This window comes from Cyprinus carpio, chromosome B16 (assembly GCF_018340385.1).
Source record: "Cyprinus carpio isolate SPL01 chromosome B16, ASM1834038v1, whole genome shotgun sequence".
Lineage (NCBI taxonomy): Eukaryota > Metazoa > Chordata > Actinopteri > Cypriniformes > Cyprinidae > Cyprinus > Cyprinus carpio.
In genome coordinates this window covers 16,986,371-17,005,787 of record NC_056612.1, presented here as the reverse complement: position 1 = coordinate 17,005,787, position 19,417 = coordinate 16,986,371, and the positions used below count along the sequence as shown (strand labels likewise).

The 19,417-nt window shown below is 36.8% G+C and overlaps 1 protein-coding gene across 3 annotated transcripts; it reads left to right on the top strand.

Annotated features, from left to right (window-relative positions):
- The first annotated feature begins 2,533 nt into the window (after positions 1-2,533).
- LOC109056389 (brevican core protein-like) lies at positions 2,534-19,204 on the top strand. Of its 3 annotated transcripts, none has more exons than XM_042741146.1 (14): positions 2,534-2,780; positions 9,752-9,834; positions 10,027-10,407; positions 11,109-11,283; positions 11,565-11,692; positions 11,870-12,163; positions 13,041-14,039; positions 14,636-15,631; positions 16,691-16,798; positions 16,994-17,152; positions 18,290-18,372; positions 18,548-18,692; positions 18,768-18,953; positions 19,050-19,204. In XM_042741146.1, exons 1-14 carry the CDS (start codon positions 2,776-2,778, stop codon positions 19,175-19,177), a joined length of 3,870 nt encoding a protein of 1,289 aa, XP_042597080.1. In that variant the 5' UTR covers positions 2,534-2,775; the 3' UTR covers positions 19,178-19,204. The 3 variants fall into 3 exon arrangements, with proteins under 3 accessions (XP_042597080.1, XP_042597081.1, XP_042597082.1); XM_042741147.1 differs by having other exon boundaries at positions 2,536-2,780; positions 18,771-18,953; XM_042741148.1 differs by lacking the exon at positions 2,534-2,780 and adding an exon at positions 9,498-9,656.
- The last annotated feature ends 213 nt before the right edge of the window (positions 19,205-19,417 follow it).

Below are 19,417 nucleotides of genomic sequence, written 5' to 3'. Positions count from 1 at the left end.
GGCAGGCAGAGGTAATCTTGTGGTACAGAAAGAGGTACCCTTGCTTATTACTAAAGGATTACCATAATGTCAGAGCCAATAAATAATGCACTGTAGTTTCATTGTCTGATCCTAAGGCATATAGTTACTTACTAAAGGATTACCATAATGCACGATCAAATAAATAATGCACTGTAGTTCAGAGTTATATTACCTGATTTCTCTTCTTCAGCATAGACAGTCAGCTGTGTTGATATGGTAAATTCCTCTTGTGTTGAAGAATATGTAATAGGCTATACCAGGGGTAGGCAACGTCGGTCCTGGAGTGCTGATGTCCTGCAGAGTTTAGCTCTAACTCTAATCAAACACACCTGAACAAGCTGATCAAGGTCTTCAGGATTACTAAGGCTATAGACAAGTGAGTTTTTTTTTTTTAGGGTTGGAGCTAAACTCTGCAGGACATTGGCACTCCAGGACTGACGTTGCCTACCCCTGGGCTATACAAAGCCATATTCACCCTCCTTTCTGTCTGTGCAAACTATCCTTTGCTTCTGTCATCCAGCCTCTCATCTATGAAAGTTTGCTACTGTTTTAACAGGAGGCCAGACTCTGGGCTGTTGTGTCCACATGTGGTTACCTTCATAGACATGACTCACAAATGGATCAGATTCAGACTTACAGATGTGAATCAGCAGTGACTCATGCCTCAAAACCATTTCAAACTGGTAATTTCTCTGAATAAGCAATTGTCTCATCATTAATCAAAGATCTAGTTATTAAAGCTCACCAACCTTGACACAAAGTTCTTTTAGCTTAGAGAGAGTCAGCACAGTGAGTCACAGAAGGTATACGCACATACCCTGCTATAAAGATGGGATATAGAGTTGCACTGGTCCAGATAAATTTTCATCATAGCATTTAGACATGACAGTGTTTACTATCTTAATATGCTTGCAGAAATGGATGCTTACATTACTATTTAGTTCTTATTTACAGTGTTGTTGTGGCCTAGCAATTGAGTGAACCAAAGCATTCATTGTGGCACTCAGCCCTTGGACTCTTGCTCAATGCAAAGTTGATCCTTGCCTTAAATAGCTATTCTTACTTTGAACTATAATGGGTAAATTCAGTGAGAGTGAAAGTTTCCTCAAGATGTTTATTCATGTAACAAAAAGATTACCCTATACTAAGACTATACGAGAAACTTGTTTGTCATTTCTGGCACAAACCTTAAGACAACCTAAAAATGGAAGTTTTTGGACACATTTTGTTTAAGAAATAATTCACCAAAATGAAAGTTGCTGAAAATTTACTCACCCATAGGCCATTATTTGTTTATTATAAACATGTAGCTTTTCACCTCACGAGATGTTAATTGATGAACTGGAGTCGTGTGGATACTTGTGGATTATTGTGACATTTTTATCAGTTGTTTGAACCCTTATTCTGACAGCACTCATTTCTCAGCACATACATTTCTCCAATTATGTTCAGATGAAGAAACAAACTCATCTACATCTTGGATGACCTCAGAGTGAGTACATTTTCAGGAAATTTTCTTTTTTTTTGGTTGAACCATTCCTTTAATTTATAACTAAAATTATGCAATTGTGCAACACTCTTAAAAATAAAGGTTCAAAAAGGGGGTTCTCACAGCAATGCCATGAATAGAAGAATCAGTTTTAGTTCCCCAAAGAACCTTTCAGTGAAAAGTTCTTCAAAGAACCATTTTTTTCTAAGTGTGAAGAACAAATTAATAACCTAAAGAACTTTTTGTGGATTGAAAAGTTCCATGGATGCACTAAAAAAAAAATGTTTCATTCATCCACTTAAAAATGTTTAGGTTAAGTTATTTATTTTTCATTGGCTCAAGCTAAAAAAAATATAGATGTGAAACATTACCCTTTTTTTTTTTTTAATTGGATGAATGAAACATTTTTTTAAGGGTGGTAAAGGTTTTTTGTGGGACCACCGATGTCAAAAGAACCTTTATTTTTAAGAGTTAATGTTGATCATGGAAATGTTAGTTTTAAACAAAACACAACTCAATCTTGTCTCACTCTCACGTCATTATGTTTAGAATTAATCTATGAGATACTATTCATTTGAATCATTTTACAGTCTGTACACTTTTATTGTGTGAGTCAATTTTATCTTTGTTTTACCATATACTGTAGACGTTGCAGCTGTCTTCACCTCAACAGGGTTTAATCCTTTAATGCCTTGACAGAATCAATAAATGTCGGTCAAGATAACAGTTTCCCAATTATGATCCAGAAAAGAACCCAAACGACACACGGATCTAAGCCAAACGGGAAGCATAAAAGCAGCATGCTTCTCGCGAGTGATCTTATCAAATCAATTCTCAGTCACTTGTCATTTTTAAATAGTATTACGCGCGTTACCTGTTCTGGGTTTACCATTTTTTAAAGGACAATAACAGGACAACGAGCAACATTTCAGGTCGATTAATCTCTCTCTCTCTCTCTCTCTCTCTCTCTCTCTCTCTCTCTCAGTTCATTCTAATTTAGGACATTTTAACTTTTCCTCCGTCCCTTCCCACTTATTTCATTGTGCCAGAGACAGTTATAGGAAAATGAACCCTGTTGGTTAAAGAGAGTGGGTTGATCGCAGATCCTTCCTGCTCCTTTATTCCTCCGCTCTCTGTCATCCTCTCTCTCTTTCTTCTCCTCCTCTGGACGAGCTCACAGCATCCATCATCTCCAGCCTGCACTCTATGAGACTCTATACAATCCTTCATCTGCACGGGGGCTTTTCAAGAGGAATCCAAGAAGAATGAGGTATGTGGCATTAAATGCATTTAAATTGCCTATAATGACTCTGTAAAAGTAGTTGCTACTTAGAAAATTTATTTCATGGCTTTTGGATTTGGACTTTTTGGGCATCATTTTTAGGGTGAGTGAATTCTACTTATGCAGAAAATTTTCTGCCTTGTACATTTTTAAGTTTCAGAGCACAGCAGGAGATGTTATGGAGGACATTACTTATGCTGAATATGCGTGTTGCATCAGCCCTTTTGAATTGGTACAGACTATTATGCAGAGCACTATCCATTAAGATTATTATTATAACAACATTTAATAATAGTTCTTGGATAAACTATGTCTTAGTCACCAGTACGTAATATTCTAATGAACTAGAGAATAAAAAGTTTTTGTGAAACTAAAAAGGCTCTCCTTTGGCATCAGGTAGCAGGAATAATTTTTATTTTTACCTATTTTATTATTATTATTATTATTTTTATTGGCTGAACATGGTTCTTTGGAGATTAAAAAGTTCTTAATGTTACATTACAGGCTTTTCAGATCAGTCTATTTGCAACTGGATTTTTGGATTTTTAAAGCACCGGCACATTTATTTATTTATTTATTTATTTAAGTAACTGGAGCATAAAAAGTTTTTTTTTTTTTTTTTTTTTTTTTTTTTGAAACTAAAAAGGCTCTCTTATGACATCAGGCATCAGACTGTAAAGCCCTTTTCATGTGGTTCTGTTATTGCTGAGAGCATGTCAATTCTTGGATCCTTGTACTGAGAATTAATTTTAGAATTTTTGTAGAATGCATTTGAAAGGTTGTCAGAGTTGGATGGTGCATAGGTGCTTTACACAGCCTGAGCCTTCAAAGAGAAGACACCTGTTCTTGACATTTCTAAATGAATGCATGTTCTATATGCATGAGCAGAAACTGAGACTGCATTTAAATTTGCAGCAAGCTTAGCAAACACTCAACCTGTAATCATTTATTTTTTATCTCCATTACCTAAATATGGAATTAGTGGACAAACATTTTACTCTGAAAATAATACTTTATTTAATCAATTAATGAGTGTTGAAAAGGCTTGCTAATGTAAGAACCAAACACCAGTTCAATTCAAGGATCTATTCTTGCACTGGTGCTGGAATCGAGATGGCAAAATCATAAAATAATATTAGTGTGCTGAGTTTAGCTCTTCTTAATATTGCACCTGAGACTAAAGGCTTTGTAGACACAAATATTAGAGGTTTTTGCCCAGGCGAGGAAAAGACGTCTACAACACACCTGCTGGATGATTTTGCTTTGTGGTACAAACTAAGCAGAAATCCAGGTGCCAAATGTAGCATGAGAGACATGATTCATGAATACCTGTTTGGTCTACATCTGCAGTTATTCCAATGCTCATGTGAATCAACTTAATTCTATTGAGACATTGAGCGTTAATGTCTGCAGTGTGTTTTCAGCTGTAAAATTGCAACACTTTATTGGCTGTAGAGTGCCACAGCAACCATTCATCTTCACAGTGGCTAAGCTTGTTTCTAAACCCATCTTTCAAATAGGTGTAGCAGAGCAGAAGTAAGTCGATGTGTGAGTGTTTTTTAAGCAGTTATAAGATAAAGATCCTTCTTATCATCTGACAGATTAAGTTAAACTGATATGAGGCATCCACGTCTTCTTATCCCCTGCTGCTTTTATTTAGAGATGCCTTCACTTATATTTAGTAGCTGTTGTGGATATAAAAAAGAAACTATTCCTCTCAAATGAATTAGGTGTCTTTTCTTTAAATCACCACTGCCAAAATACTTGCACGAACCCCTACAGGACACATCTGACCTAATTTAACTGTACAGCAGTCATGTCTAGTCCTGATCACACCAGTGTGAAGAGTAAAGGGTCTCCCATGATAAATTTAATACTTAATATCAAAGAATTGGCTGCATTAAATCAAAAGGTCAACTAGATCAATAGTAACAGTGAAGATAATTTATAATGTAATACTTTCTATTTCATAAATGCTATTCTATAGATTTTTCTATTCATTAAATAATCCTGAAAAAAGTATCACGATTTCAAGAAAAAAGATTAAGCAGCACAACTGTTTTCATCATTGATAATAATAAGAAATGTTTTAAGTACCAGCATATTAAAATGACTTCTGAAAGATTATGTGACAACGAAGGCTTAAATTATACTGCTGCTGAAAATTCAGCATTGTCATCACAGGAATAAAATAAAAAAGAATAAAATTTTACAATACATTAAAATAGAAACCATTTATTTTAAATTGTAATAAAATTTCACAATATTATTATTTTATTGTATTTTTAACAAATAAATGCAGCCTTAGTGAGCATTCTTTTTTCTTTCTTTCTTTTTTTATTTACAAACCCCAAACATTTGAACAGTAGTGTATGGTCCATTTATTTGTTTATTTTATTTTATGAAAGGAATAGTTCACCCAAAAATGAAATTTTTGTTATCATTTACTCACCCTCATGTTGTTCCAAATCTGTTTAAGTTTCTTTCTTATGCTGAACACAAAATAAGATATTCTGAAGAATTTTGAAGAACCAAACAGTTGTTGGTCCCAAATGACAGATGATAGAAGGGAAAGAAATACCATAGAAGTCAATGGGACTATCAACTTTTTGATCACCAGCATTCTTCAAAATATATTATTTTATGTTCAACATAAAAAAGAAACTCATACAGATTTGGAACGACATGAGGATGAGTAAATTATGACAAAATTTTCATTTTTGGGTGAACTATCCCTTTAATGTGTCAAGTTTTTCTTTTAAAATTTTACACGTGCACGTGACTTTAATTTGTATATTATATTATATATTATAGATTTTTAAATAGATTTTTGTATAGCATTTACGTTAATAACTATATACAATATACAATGTTGTCATTGATAAGGCTGTGAGGTTCAGTCCACTATTCACATCCATTCTCTGCAGGTTCTTACAGAGCTCAGAGAATGGCTGTATGCTTGGTTAGCCAGATCTACCACAGGCTGCTTGGCTAATAACACCTCAGACCTCTGCAGCATGGGTGAATTACCCTCTCTGTCTTTCTCTGTGTGAGTTCCGGTCGGTCTGTGTTTCTGAGGACAGTGCTGGTTGCCCTTGGTGATGGACCAAGTCACAGAGAGTCATGCGAGGTTAGAAAGGCCTTGAATTTGAAGGTGGGTGTGGCACTGAAAGAGAAGAAAGAGCAAGGGAAGAGTCCATGACCAAGCAGACAGACAACGCAGAGAAAAGTCAAGGAAAAAACATGGGGGAAATGCAAAACAGAGCAGCATTTCAACAGTGAACAATGTGCGTGGGAAAGTTTTTCTGCTTTCTTTTACCATCCCTTGTCTGTCTGAGTGTCTATCCAGTGGAATAACTAATCTAAAACCCAAATCTTCAGCAAGAGAAAGTGAGCTTCTTATACGGTCAGTAAAATCACTGCTGTGATGTAAGTGAAATAGACCGTCTCCTTCCCCATTTCCCTTCAAAATGAAGTCATTCTGTATTCCAGACAGCAGGCGTCCGTGGAGATGCCTGCCTAAGCACTCTTGAGGTTGCTGGGCCCCGTCCTCCATGTTTGCCCTTACAGCAGTCTGGCTTTAATTTTGGCTTATGGAAATGTGGCTACATCTGTTGTAATGTTCTCAAGAACAGGATACAAGATAAGCAGAGAGACAGATCAAATACTTGCAGATACTTGCAGTTAAACAGCAAGGCAGCTTTGTTTAGTCTTCTCAGTATTATAGCTCATGATGTTTTCCATCTGAAAACTGTCACAAAAATATTTGCTTCTATCTTTAATTTTGGAGAAGTCCAAGTGCACTTTTAGAGGAGGTACAGTGAATGTGCAAACACACCCTATTCTCCACGGCAGTAGTCTTTAACATGCATTTGTATATCCAGCTTCAGGTCAGCCAGTTCATGCCAGTTTCCATCTCTCTCTCTCTCTCTCTCTCTCTCTCTCTCTCTCTCTCTTTTCCTCTTAGGCGAACCGTTTCCATGTACCCATTACTCTCCATCACTAAAAAATGCACCATAGCGTCAGAACGTCCTGCTCTGGTGCGTCTGAGGCTTTTGTGCCCTGAATTCTGCTTTTGCTGGGCTTTGTAGTTCCTGTCTTGTACTTACAGTAAACCACTTCTGTTAGACCTCTGGATCAGAGAGCTTAATGGGCCATATCTTTGGTGAACTTCCTTTTAAAATTGAAAACAGGAGAGAAAGGTTACAGTACATCAAGGAAGTGTACTGAATTGTTGCTTTTCTGAGAAATCAGTGTTTTTTTTCTTAATGTACTAAAAAAAAACCTATGATTGTGTGGGCTCTTGTGTTCACCAAGATGGCATTTTGATAAAAATACAGTTAAAACAGTAATATTGTGAAATAACATTACAATTTAAAATGACTGATTTCTTTTTAAATATATTTTATTATTATTTTATTACCTTATTTTATCTGTTGAAAATCAGTTTTGTGCTGCTTCATATGTTTGTGGAAACTGTGATATTCTTTTCAGGATAACTGATTAATAGAAAGTTAAAAAATAAATAAAAAATAAAAAACAGCATTTATTATAAATCATTTGTAGCATTATAAATGTCTTCACTGTTAATTAATTAATTTTTTAAATCCCACTTAACTTTTAAATGGTCATGGTGCTGTATTGCAGTTACCATAAAATAAATAAATAAATACATTAATTTATAAATAAATTCATTAATTTAAATTAATCTGTAAAAAAACAGTTTTCAACAGTGATAATAAAATGAATTATTTCCTTAAAACTTTAAAACACCAAACTGGTGTTGTGAATGGTTTTGTTTTTTAATGTACACATTTATAGACTGTAGTAAATTTATTTATTTTCTTTTTAATGAGTCAGTAAAGAAAGGTTTGCTGTTAGGAATTTGGTGTTCTTGCAGTTCACATGTCCAGATGTCCGAACCCAGAGCAGTAGTACAGATGAATTGTTCAGAAGACAAAAACTCCTGTTCCAGTGCACTTCCTTGTTTGTTTCGTTGATTAAAACTCACATTCCATTAGTAAATTTCCACTTCATCAGTCTGCGCTCTATTAGGTAACATTACACATCAGGAATGAGGGTCTTACTTTAGGGATTGTAGTCTGTAATTTCACGTCTGGTTGGTTGTAAAAGATTTCATGTAAACAGAGAAGAGTTACAATTAGATACTTAAATGACCCCTAATTTTACACAGACATCATAGTAAACATCCTGTCGTTAAAATAACTTAGTCAATGATATGTTATCATGTAAAATTGATGCAATCAACTCATTACCTTCCACTTCATTTAAACGGTGCCTGGACTCCTGCATGAAAATTGCTTGTGTATTGTTGCTGAGACTTACTCTGATTTTTTGTACGGGTTTTTAAAAAATCACAGGGATATTTAAAATGGTTAGAATCACTGGACCACTGTTATGTCTACTTGCTTTTCTGGCTCACTCTTTGAGGCATGAGTATTCAGTTCATTCGGTCTTTACAAACAGTATTTCAGTGGATCTAGCAGGTGGTCTTTTATTTATTTATTTCAGACTGTCTCACTAAGGAACCATCTAGCCGCTAAAAACATTTCCTTTCACTGGGCCGTTTAGATAAACACAGTCTATATTGTGCTCTGTGTGTAGTTTAAGGGCTGCACAGAGACAGGTGCATAAAGATGACCTTAGTGGAGATGGATGTACTGGTAAAGAGATGCTCATGTTTAGAAAAGGGTAGTTAGTCTGTTCGGTTACTCGTCAGGATTCTGAGCACATACAAGAGCTCCCAAAGACTCCAAAGATCTGAATCATGCCAGCTGGACGTAGCACAGGGTTGCCAAATCCTCTATCTGGGAAGCTCTCTAGTAACCTCTGATTCAGAAAGGCTTGTGAAAATGCAAAACCACATATAAAGCTAAGTAAAACAAATAAAAATGTTATTCAACACAAATTATAAGTCTGCAAAGTTTCATCGTTTAAAGAATAAACACACCCTCCAAAGACTGTGCTGTGGGTCTGCAGTGAAAATTTGTTTACTGCGCTGTTTGAGCGTTTTGTTGGTTTTTTCTAAAGAACTGCAGGCAAGCCTTTCTGCTTTGTTCCATTCAGTCACATGCCTTTAAAACCAGGGTTTTCAGCGAGAGGTCTACAAAAGGGATCTGTAGAGTAGAGGATTAAATATATAAATATATACATAGAATCTTCTTTAAATATTTGTTCATTGGTTAACCTATGTATGCCCTAAATATATTCTTATGGGACAGTTTCTATAACTGTATTGCAATTAATTTTTTTTCTTATTATATATATATATATATATATATTTTTTTTTTTTTTTTTTTTTTTTTATACACACACAGACACACACAAATAAATAAAACTGTAAATATAACCACACAGTTTTTACATTAGATATTATGTAATGTAATAATGTCAACGTTCTAATAAATGATAGTCTTTATAAAATATTAGCAAAAATATATACCTCTTGTTGGGGGGTCCTGGTCCTGAAAAGGCTGAGAACCCCTTTTTAAAGCATTTTTCTTTTCTCCATTGAACAGATTAAAAATCACCCAATTCAGTGCCATAATGCCTATTAAAAAAACTGTTGAAATTTAGCAGTCATTTAATTTTAGAAGGCTCAAAGAATTCAGTGAGTGTGAATTCTCACAATCTGGCAACAGCAGAGGCACAAAGAACTTTCTCTCCTTCTTTCTCATTTTCTCACTTTCTCACACAAGGCAGTGTGTCATTTTCCCCATGAATATCCATGAACTTACACTGGAACAGAATGCAGTTAAATTAAATTACATAAATTAGCTAAATTGCTGTACTGGAAAAAACTGGTTTGCATCTTTCATTTCAACACAAAGATCTTATGGTGTGGTATGTCACAGTTCCATTTGACTTTTATAATGCTGTTCTTTGACTTTGTTTCTATACAGTATAATGTCTCACTCTCTCCCTCTGTTCGGTCTCAGATCAGCGATGTTCCTGCATGTACTGCTGCGTGCCATCTGCCTCTTTGTCTTGTCATCTTCTGCCATCCTCAGTCCTGCAGCAGGTGTGTCTCACCTCTACTGTTCAAGATATAATTAATGATAAATAACAGTAAAGGTCATAGAAAGCTCTTCGAGTACAGTTAAAGAGTATGTTGTTGTACTTTTATTGCCCAAGTGAATGAACCAAGTCCAGTTCAGTTCAGTATTAAACTGTCAGTTGATTAGTATCTCAATCATTCTTGTCCTTTCCTCAGATGAGACCACATTCTTACAAGTCACCATTCCCGATAGCCCCCCAGTGTCTGCCATTTTGGGGGGCTCCTTGACTCTTCCCTGCCTGGTGAGTCTCTCCCGGACCCCGTCTTTGGGCCGACATGCTGTACTGACCCAGCCACGAGTCAAATGGAGCTTTCTTTCATCAAACAAAGAGACAGAGATCTTAGTGGCCCGTGGTGAGAGGGTAAAGGTGAGTGAGTTGTATAAAGGCAGGGCATCGCTGCTGAATTATGCTGCCTCTTCAGCTGATCTCACCCTCAGACTGGATGAACTGATACACAACGATACAGGCTTCTACCGCTGTGAAGTCCAGCACGGCTTGGAGGATGCTCATGACCAGGCCCAAGTCAAAGTAAAAGGTGATTGTTATGTTAATTTTTTTATGTGCAAAGATCACAGTGGCAACCACAGATTGTCTTGCCATATTTAGTCAACAGTGTTTTGCACACACACATACTACCGTTCCAACTTTTGGAACTGGAAGGATTTCAATATTTCTGAAATAAATCTTTACCAAGGCTGCATTTATCAGTTTATTTATCATTTATTTACAGTAAAATTAGTAATACTGAGAAATAGTCTTACAATTTAAAATATATTTTCCAGTTGAATGTATTTTATATATTGAATGTAATTTATTGTTGCCATTTTCAGCAGCAATTACTCCAGTCTTAAGTGTCACTTCAGAAATCATTCTGATATGCTGATTTGGTGCTCAAGAAATATTTATTATTGTTGAAAACAGTTGTGCTGCTTAATATTTCTGTGGAAAACATGATACATTTTATCGGAGTAAAAGCTTTTTAAAACAAACAAACAAAAAAGTACTGTCCGGAACAGTACTATATATTTATATTTACAGTATAAATAAATATAAAATAAATTCAATATAAATTAAACTCCATGTGATCCCATTGTTTGAACAGTCTTGTATAGTAACTTGCCACAAGTATCAAAAGCAGTGTTTTGATAAGACACATTTTCCAGACTAGAAAATGGCAAATAACACTTCATAACAGTTCAAAAACTATGAGAATAGTGACATGCTGTGTGTTCTTAGGTGTCGTCTTCCATTATCGCAATACCTCAAGTCGCTATGCCTTCACTTTTGATGAGGCCAAAGATGCTTGTGAAGATATTGGAGCTCAGATTGCTTCTCCAGAACAGCTGCTGGCTGCATACCACAGCGGTTATGAGCAGTGTGACGCTGGCTGGCTTTCAGATCGCTCCGTTAGGTGAGTGGACAGACACATCAAATAACCAGCTACTGAGCATGTCCTATATACATGCAGTAAATGTGATGCAGACAACTTTCTAGGTACTAGCAATTTGTCTATTCACACATAAAACAACAAAATCACAGTCTGTGAGAACATATTTGCCATGTAATATTTGGAATGGATTTCTGGATTGGGGTGGAGATAAATATTGTCTTGTTGCAGTGCTTAGGATATTTCAAATAATAACAAAAATACATTTATCTTTAGGATTCATTAATATCCCTATGCCTTCTTAGATACCCAATCCAGATGCCACGTGAAGGGTGTTTTGGAGACATGGATGGATTACCAGGCGTTCGAAATTATGGCATGGTGGACAATGATGAACTATATGATGTGTATTGCTATGTGGAGAACATTCATGGTAAATCACTCCCATATCATTGCTAATATTATACTCTTGCAATCAGTGCGTTGCACACAGTGCTGTCCAAACTATTGATATTAGCAAGCAGTCCATATTCAAAGAATGTACTCTGTTTATGATGACTTGTTTGTGATTGTCAGCAAAAATTGGTTGTTCATTCATTGATGATTTTAGGAGAGGTTTTTCATGGGTCATCCCCACAGCGCTTCAGCTTGTCGGAAGCTAAGACATACTGTGAGCAGCAGGGAGCTCAGCTAGCCACCACTGGCCAACTGTATGCTGCCTGGAATGATGGTCTGAACCACTGCAGTCCTGGCTGGCTTGCTGATGGAAGCGTTCGATACCCCATTGTGACCCCTCGTGAAAGGTGTGGGGGTTCAGAACCTGGTGTCAAGACAGTTTATCGTTTTAGCAATCAAACGGGATTCCCTGAACCACAAATTCGGCATGACGCTTACTGCTTCAGAGGTATTTACAGTTATTCACAAAACTTTCTTAAGATAACCAAGGTTCAAACTGGAGTACAGAGATGCCCAAGGGTGTCTGTGATAAAATTTGAGGAAAAAAAAAAAAACATTTTTAGGGCTGTATGCCAAAGATGTGATAATATTTTTCATACACTATATAAATGGATTTTTTACATGAAAAAAGGGAGTCCCTCCCAATGTTTGGAAACTCTTTACCTATACTATCAATCCCATACAAGCTTAAAGGGATTGTTTACCCAAAAATGAAAAATCTGTCATTAATTACTCGCCCTCATGTTGTTCCAGACCCGTAAGACCTTCGTTCATTTTCGGAAAATAATTCGGAAAGTTATTTAGATGAAATCCAAGAGGTTTCTGACTCTCCATAGACAGCAACAGAACTACCACGTTCAGGGCCCAGAATCGTAGTAAGGACATTGTTAAAATAGTCCATGTGACATCATGCATGTGCATTCCTCTGCTTGTAAACAAGGCACATCTGGGTTCTATGTCAGAACGCCTGACTCTTGCGTCGGCAGCACCACATGCATATGTCATGGTACTTTCATGAATGCCGGCGGCGGAGACTGACACAGAAGAGAAGAAATGGTTAAATAAAGTCATTATTTTTGTTTTATCTGCACACAAAAATTATTCTCGTAGCTTCATAAAATTAAGGTTGAACCACTGATGTCACATTAACTATATTTACTAACGATGTCGTGACCACCTTGCTGGGCCTTAAATGCGGTAATTCCATGGGTCTTATGGGTGTAGAACGTGGTGAGGGTGAGTAGTTTATGACAGAATTTTCATTTTTGGGTGAACTATCCCTTTAACCTTTGGTTAATGGGTTCTCTAATATTCTTCCTCTGCAGCTAACAGCAACTCTCAGACAGTCTCACCTATAGATCATATGGCAACAGAGCCAGAGGATACCGAGCAGCATATTGTGACTTTAGCAGATCCTCAAGAGGAGTATAGTGTGGATCAGATCACTCAACAGTCAGAAAATGAAGCACAGGGAGCTGTTGAGTCCTTCTCCATTTATAGCACACAAACTACTTCAGAACCAGAGGAACACAACCACACCACAAGCCCTCAGTTAGATGAAGATAGCACCTACAGAGACTCCACCACCCCAACCAGCACAGAGAGATATCTTGAGTCCACTGAGGTCACCCAGCAAAAAGTTGAGTCTGTTCCAGAGATTTACATAGATCCAAAACACATTGATTTCACAGAAAAAGGAGAACCAGAAATAAAAGCTTCAGCAGTTGATGGTGTTAAAAGCAGCAATCATAGACACTACCAACCAATGCCAGATACCAACCTACAGCCGGGAGAGCCCATCTATTTCATCCCACCTACAGAGGCTCAGCCTGAGACAACAGAGGAACCATTCTCTCAACCGAAGGAGATAGATGGGTCCAAACACTTCCAACCCATGCCTGAAAGCAACCTCGAGGATGAAGATAAAAATCATGTGACTAGTGAGATCTCCATGACCACTGAGGACACTACACTGGAATATGACTCAAGCAATGCCACCACAACTCAGCATGCTTCAGTCCAGTCAAGTCCCTCAACATATCTACCTAAAGGTGCTACAGTAGAAGAAAATGCAGGAAATATCACAGAAACTCCAGAGCCAGATGAAGACTGGGGTCTTTTTACACACACAAATCAGTCAACATCAACAAGCACATCCAGCACTGAAGGTTGGTTGGAGGGTTCAGGTGAGGATTTGACCTTGTCATTCACAGAAAAGGCCGAACATCTGGTCACCTCACATAAATCAGAGACATATGGAGCATCTACCCCTGAGACTATGACAGAGAGCTTCTCATTAACACATCTGAACAGTATTAGCCCAAGTAAGTAAAAAGAAACAATATGCTTATACAGTGTATCAGCAAATAATAATTTTGTGAGCTTTTTAATAACCAAAAATGTACCAAAATGCATGCCATTCAGAACTGAATTGAGAATGCCTTTTAAATGGTTATTTTTAAAAAGTGGTATTTAAATCAACTGGAATTCAAAGAGATATGTATTTGAAAAGTTTTAGGTAACAGCCTTGAACTTTGAAGGTTTATAGGCCTTTCAGACAGAGAGAATGATTTAAACGATGGTTGAATGGATAGACAGAGAAAAACTGTAAATAATAATTGTGGGTCACACTTTATTTTAATGCCCAATTCTCGCCATTAACAAACCATTAACTACGACTTTTGCCTCAATAAACTCCTAATTTGCTTCTTTGTAATACTAAGTTAGGTAGTTGTTAAGTTTAGGTATGGGGTTGTTAGGTTTAGGAATGGGTGCTGATAACAGTAGGAATGCTAATTGTTAACTAGTTATTAGTGAATTGTTGTTGCTTATATGTAAATGTTAAACTGTTCAGAAAATTCCATATCCTAATCATGGTTTGCCTTATAAATTACAATGAAATTGATTTGTTCACTTGCAGCTTTTACACCCAGACATGAAGACACTTCTGCAGACCATCACAATGCTGAGGAAATCTCAACTGAGACTCTTCCTGTGTCTCTTGGTGCAGTTGATGATGCTAGTGATTATTCAACCATAAGCACAACACCGAAGGAAATCGAATCTTCTGAAAGTTCTGGTGACCATGATGACATCCTGCCAGTCACACTCTTGACCACCCCAAGACCTCACCTGTTGGGCACATCAACCACACATGGGCCTGTACAGGTAGAAATCAATTCTCCAAAGGAAATGGAAGGTGTCCCCTCTGAAAGCACAACTCCATCTGGCATTGGGATAGTGGAAGAAGAATTAGAGAAGGTGGAGCAGGATGGGCTTGGAGAGCAACCTAATCAACGAATCACCACATCCACTGAGCTTTATAATTCTGCTGTAACTTTCAGCATTGATGGCAGTGATAAGGATGAGGATGAGTCTTCCGGAGAAAGAGAACCTTCAGGAAACAGGTCTTCAGTTATTAAGCATCCATACTCAGATGTGGCCACCATCACTCCCTCTAATCTGACAGATATGCAAGACCTTAATGAAACAAACAGTGATAATGATGATAATCAAGCCAGCACTGTGGGATCCATGAAAAATCTGGAGGTTACATTTCTTCCTCATGGGACCCAAAGTCCCATCTGGCAAACTGTGGCGTCTTCCACAAACCCAGGAGAGTTCAGAGCAGATGTTGAATTCAGTGGGGAAGCAGCACTTACCACAGATGACATCAAAGCTTTAGATGTATCTGACTCCACCAATGCACCCATCAATGAGAAGACAACGCAAACCCAAAAACCATCCACTACATCAGCCAACAATGAAGATGATGACGATAATGATTATGAACTCATGACTAAAGCAAACGCAGACAATACAGAAGATGAGAATGATGTCACAACCACACCTGAGTCTTCCACTCTACCTGCCAGACCCACACAGAGAGTGCTGGTCAGGACAGGCTACATTTCAGGTAAACATAATGTAGTATATATATTGTCTCAATTTCCAGGCTGCAATTTATATTTTAAAAACTGCCTGTCTGTCTGTGCTGTAGTAGTTTTTCGATCTTTTACAAGGAGAAAAACAGAGAAAGAAAACAACTTGCCTAAAAGTATTTCAGTGCTATTTAATGATGAATAAACTATAGCTAGTACATGGTCAAGCCCCTTAAACCACTTATTTTAGTATTATTTATATACTTTAAATGACCTTTTTTTCAGTTTTCATTTTAATTAGTTTAATTTTTAGTTATTTTACATGTTTAAATTTTTAATAAACTGAATATTTCAGTTTATTTTATTTCAGATAGCTGACAAGGCAACATTTCTAACTAATTTTTTTCATCTAATATTTGTATTTATTTCAGCTTCATTTCACTTGCCAATTCAAATAACATTTTTTAATAATTTTAGTTTTGGTTAATAACAACACTGCCTTAAACATCCTTAAACAGGAGTTATAGCACCATCTATTGGTTGTTTAAATTTCTTGAGCAAACCATATGCTCTCAGAAGGGGGCGCTGTTTCCCTCCAAACAAAGCCAGATACATCACATCTCTTTAAAATACCTGGTTACTTGATAACTGACATACTTCACCAACTGATTAGCACGTCTATCAAAGAGTACAGTGCAGACAGATAGAGACAGAAATTATTTATCCAAAGTGTATAACACAATCACAACAAATAGTTTCAGTCGTGCATGAAGGAAAAGTTTGGTTTAGTGGGGCCATGATGACTAGAAACTGATAACACTACAACTAGAAAGAAAGGGCACCATATCCAGTGCTGATACTGCGTGTTTTATGTAGATAGAGGTTAACAGAGCCAATCAGGGATCAAGATTAAGCCTGTTTTTGATTGAGTTGTGGTCCACAAATTATATAGGCCTACATACTCTTAGTGTAGCTATTACTGCACAGTTGCACCACCTTGTGTTTGTTGAGTATAACCACACTTTATTTTAAACCCTTCATTTATGTGCAATATTTTTATAGTCAGCTATAAAAACATGTGAATGGCCTTTTAGATGCATGTCTGGAGAACCCTTGTAAAAATGGAGGCACCTGTGTGGACAGTGGAGCAGGTCATAGGTGTCTCTGTCTACCAACTTATGGAGGAGACTTTTGCGAGACAGGTGAGTTACCTGCATAACTCATTATACTACTACATTATAAAACCTTTTTATACCATTTTTTAATATATATATATATATATATATATATATATATATATATATATATATATATATATATAGATAGATAGATAGATAGATAGATAGATTATATAATTATATACTCAACTATAATTTGTCCAATCTCTCCCCACAAAGATCTAGAGCACTGTGAACCAGGCTGGGAAAAGTTTCAAGGGTTTTGTTACAAACATTTTACGAAACGGCAGAAATGGGAGGTGGCAGAGCAGCACTGTCGCATGAGCGGAGGTCACCTGGTCTCTGTTATGTCACCTGAGGAACAGGAGTTTATCAATGGTATGTCTGAACAACTGCTTGAAGAGTTGGCCCTTTTCTGTTGATCTAATCATTATGACTTCTTATCGTAAGTAAAAAAAATTATCTTGATGGAACCTGATGGAATTTTTTTAACAAGGTGTCATAAGACTGTCAGTCTTTGCAGGTGGCTTTTATTTTTCAGGAACTCAGTAGGTGGCGCAAAAGTGAGTGTCTTGATGAGTGAATTATCATTTGTTTAACCAATTTTTTTGATTCACTCAGGAACAAACCAAGTGAAGTCTTTATTCTTTATATGAGTCATTGAATTATTTACTCAACCGATTTATCAACCTTATTTTTCAACATGGAAGTAAGCCATTTTCTGTGAATGTGTGAGACTTAGCTGATGTAGGGAAGCAACGAGAAGAATAACAAAGTGCAGTAAACTGTAAAACTGTTTGCACTACAAACCAGTGTGTTCATAATTAAGATAATACATTAAAATAATAAGGTAAGACATGTCAGTTTGCCATATCAAGCAGCAAAATGAGTTATTTTATACAGTTAAAAATAGCAGGAAGCGAATGAAACCGCAAGCCAGACATGGCCACGTCTGCTCTTACGGGAAAAATAAGGTGGATAAAAAACTGATTTATTCAGGAAAAAACTCCCATTACGGTATGTTTACTCAGAGAAGTGAACCTTTGGAACTGTTTTCATTGGTGAAGAGCAAAAACTGACAAACTAAATGCCAATAATTTCTCTAAATTGTAAGTTAGCTTACTCAATACTAACTGTTTTTCAAGTTGTTTATCAGAAAAGCAGTATTCGTGCTCGAGTGATATTGCTTAAACTAAGTGGCAACTATGAGGTGTGCCACATACTGAAGTGTTTTAGCTTACAGTACATAAAGGTATTCATAAAGGACCATTTGTTGACATAACATTGAGAGGCCCTGCATTTTGTTCTGCATTTCTATATAATCATCAAACCGTTAAAGGGCTTTGAGCGGTTCACCTTATTCATACGAGTGAATGAGGGTTGTGTTAAAAGGTCCTGTGCATGTCTGTCATATATGATGCATCTGGGTGTTAAACTGGAACTGGAGTCCATGTTGTGTCTTACTGACAGTGTATGCTGGTTCTTTGGCATTTTCGTGTTTTTCTCTTTCCTTAGTTAAATACAGAGAGTATCAGTGGACCGGTCTCAATGACAAGACCATTGAGGGAGATTTCCGTTGGTCAGATGGGAACCCTCTGGTAAGTCTACTGATCTGGCTTTCTGTATAAAAAAAAAAAATAAATAAAATAAAATAAAAACATGACAAAACATCAAGTGTTTCTTCAAGGGTTTTCCAAATTAGAACTGCAAGGGGTTCTTGACTTGATGAAAAACTTGATTATTCCAAAGTTTTGACCTGTCTCTCTGTATCAGTTGTACGAGAACTGGTATCGTGGACAACCAGACAGCTACTTCCTGTCAGGAGAGGATTGTGTTGTGATGGTGTGGTACGATGATGGGCGTTGGAGTGATATCCCTTGTAACTACCAGCTGTCCTACACGTGCAAGAAAAGCATTGGTGAGTACATCATCTTCTGTGGTGGTGCCGGGGCCCAGGAAGAACAAAAGTTCATCATGGTTTGTTTTTCTTTAGCAGCATTCTGTGGACAGCCCCCTCTCATACTGCACGCTAAAATGTTTGGACGTCGTCAACTAAAGTACAGGGCCAATTCACAGGTGCGCTACTACTGTGAGCCAGGCTTCATCCAGAGACAAAACCCTATCATCACATGTCAGAGCAATGGACATTGGGAGGAGCCTATGATCACTTGTTCACCAGGTGAAAAATAGTTTTTTGTTGATTATATTATATTATAATATTAAGCCATTGAATCCAAATGGCTTACAGTGTTCATTTCATGTATTTTGCTCACAGTGGGATCAGCATACTCAAATGGAGAACCGGTAACATGGCCCACAGGTCAGAACAAGGAAATAATCATAGAAGAGACAACAACGAAAACAACAACACCTGAATATGTGGATATAAAATGGAATAATTAAAACAAGCACACAGCATTCTTTCACTCTCCTGTTTGTCATGTCATCCCTTTGTTTATCCTCCTTAAAAATGTCCATCGATCAACTCTACAAAGTTCTTTATATATCAGAAATGTTATATAAAAAAAATGGTCCCACTTAACTTTTTTAAAATGGTAATTTCAATTGGATAATAGTTTAAATACACCAGCTATTTGTAACAGGATACTTAAATTAGATTAAAAGCTTATTAATGTTTGTTTT

Coding starts and splice junctions, on each gene's coding strand:
- LOC109056389 (XM_042741146.1), top strand. Junction 11,284..11,564: donor CTTTCAGATCGCTCCGTTAG/GTGAGTGGACAG, acceptor ATGCCTTCTTAG/ATACCCAATCCAGATGCCAC. Junction 17,153..18,289: donor GGAACAGGAGTTTATCAATG/GTATGTCTGAAC, acceptor CTCTTTCCTTAG/TTAAATACAGAGAGTATCAG.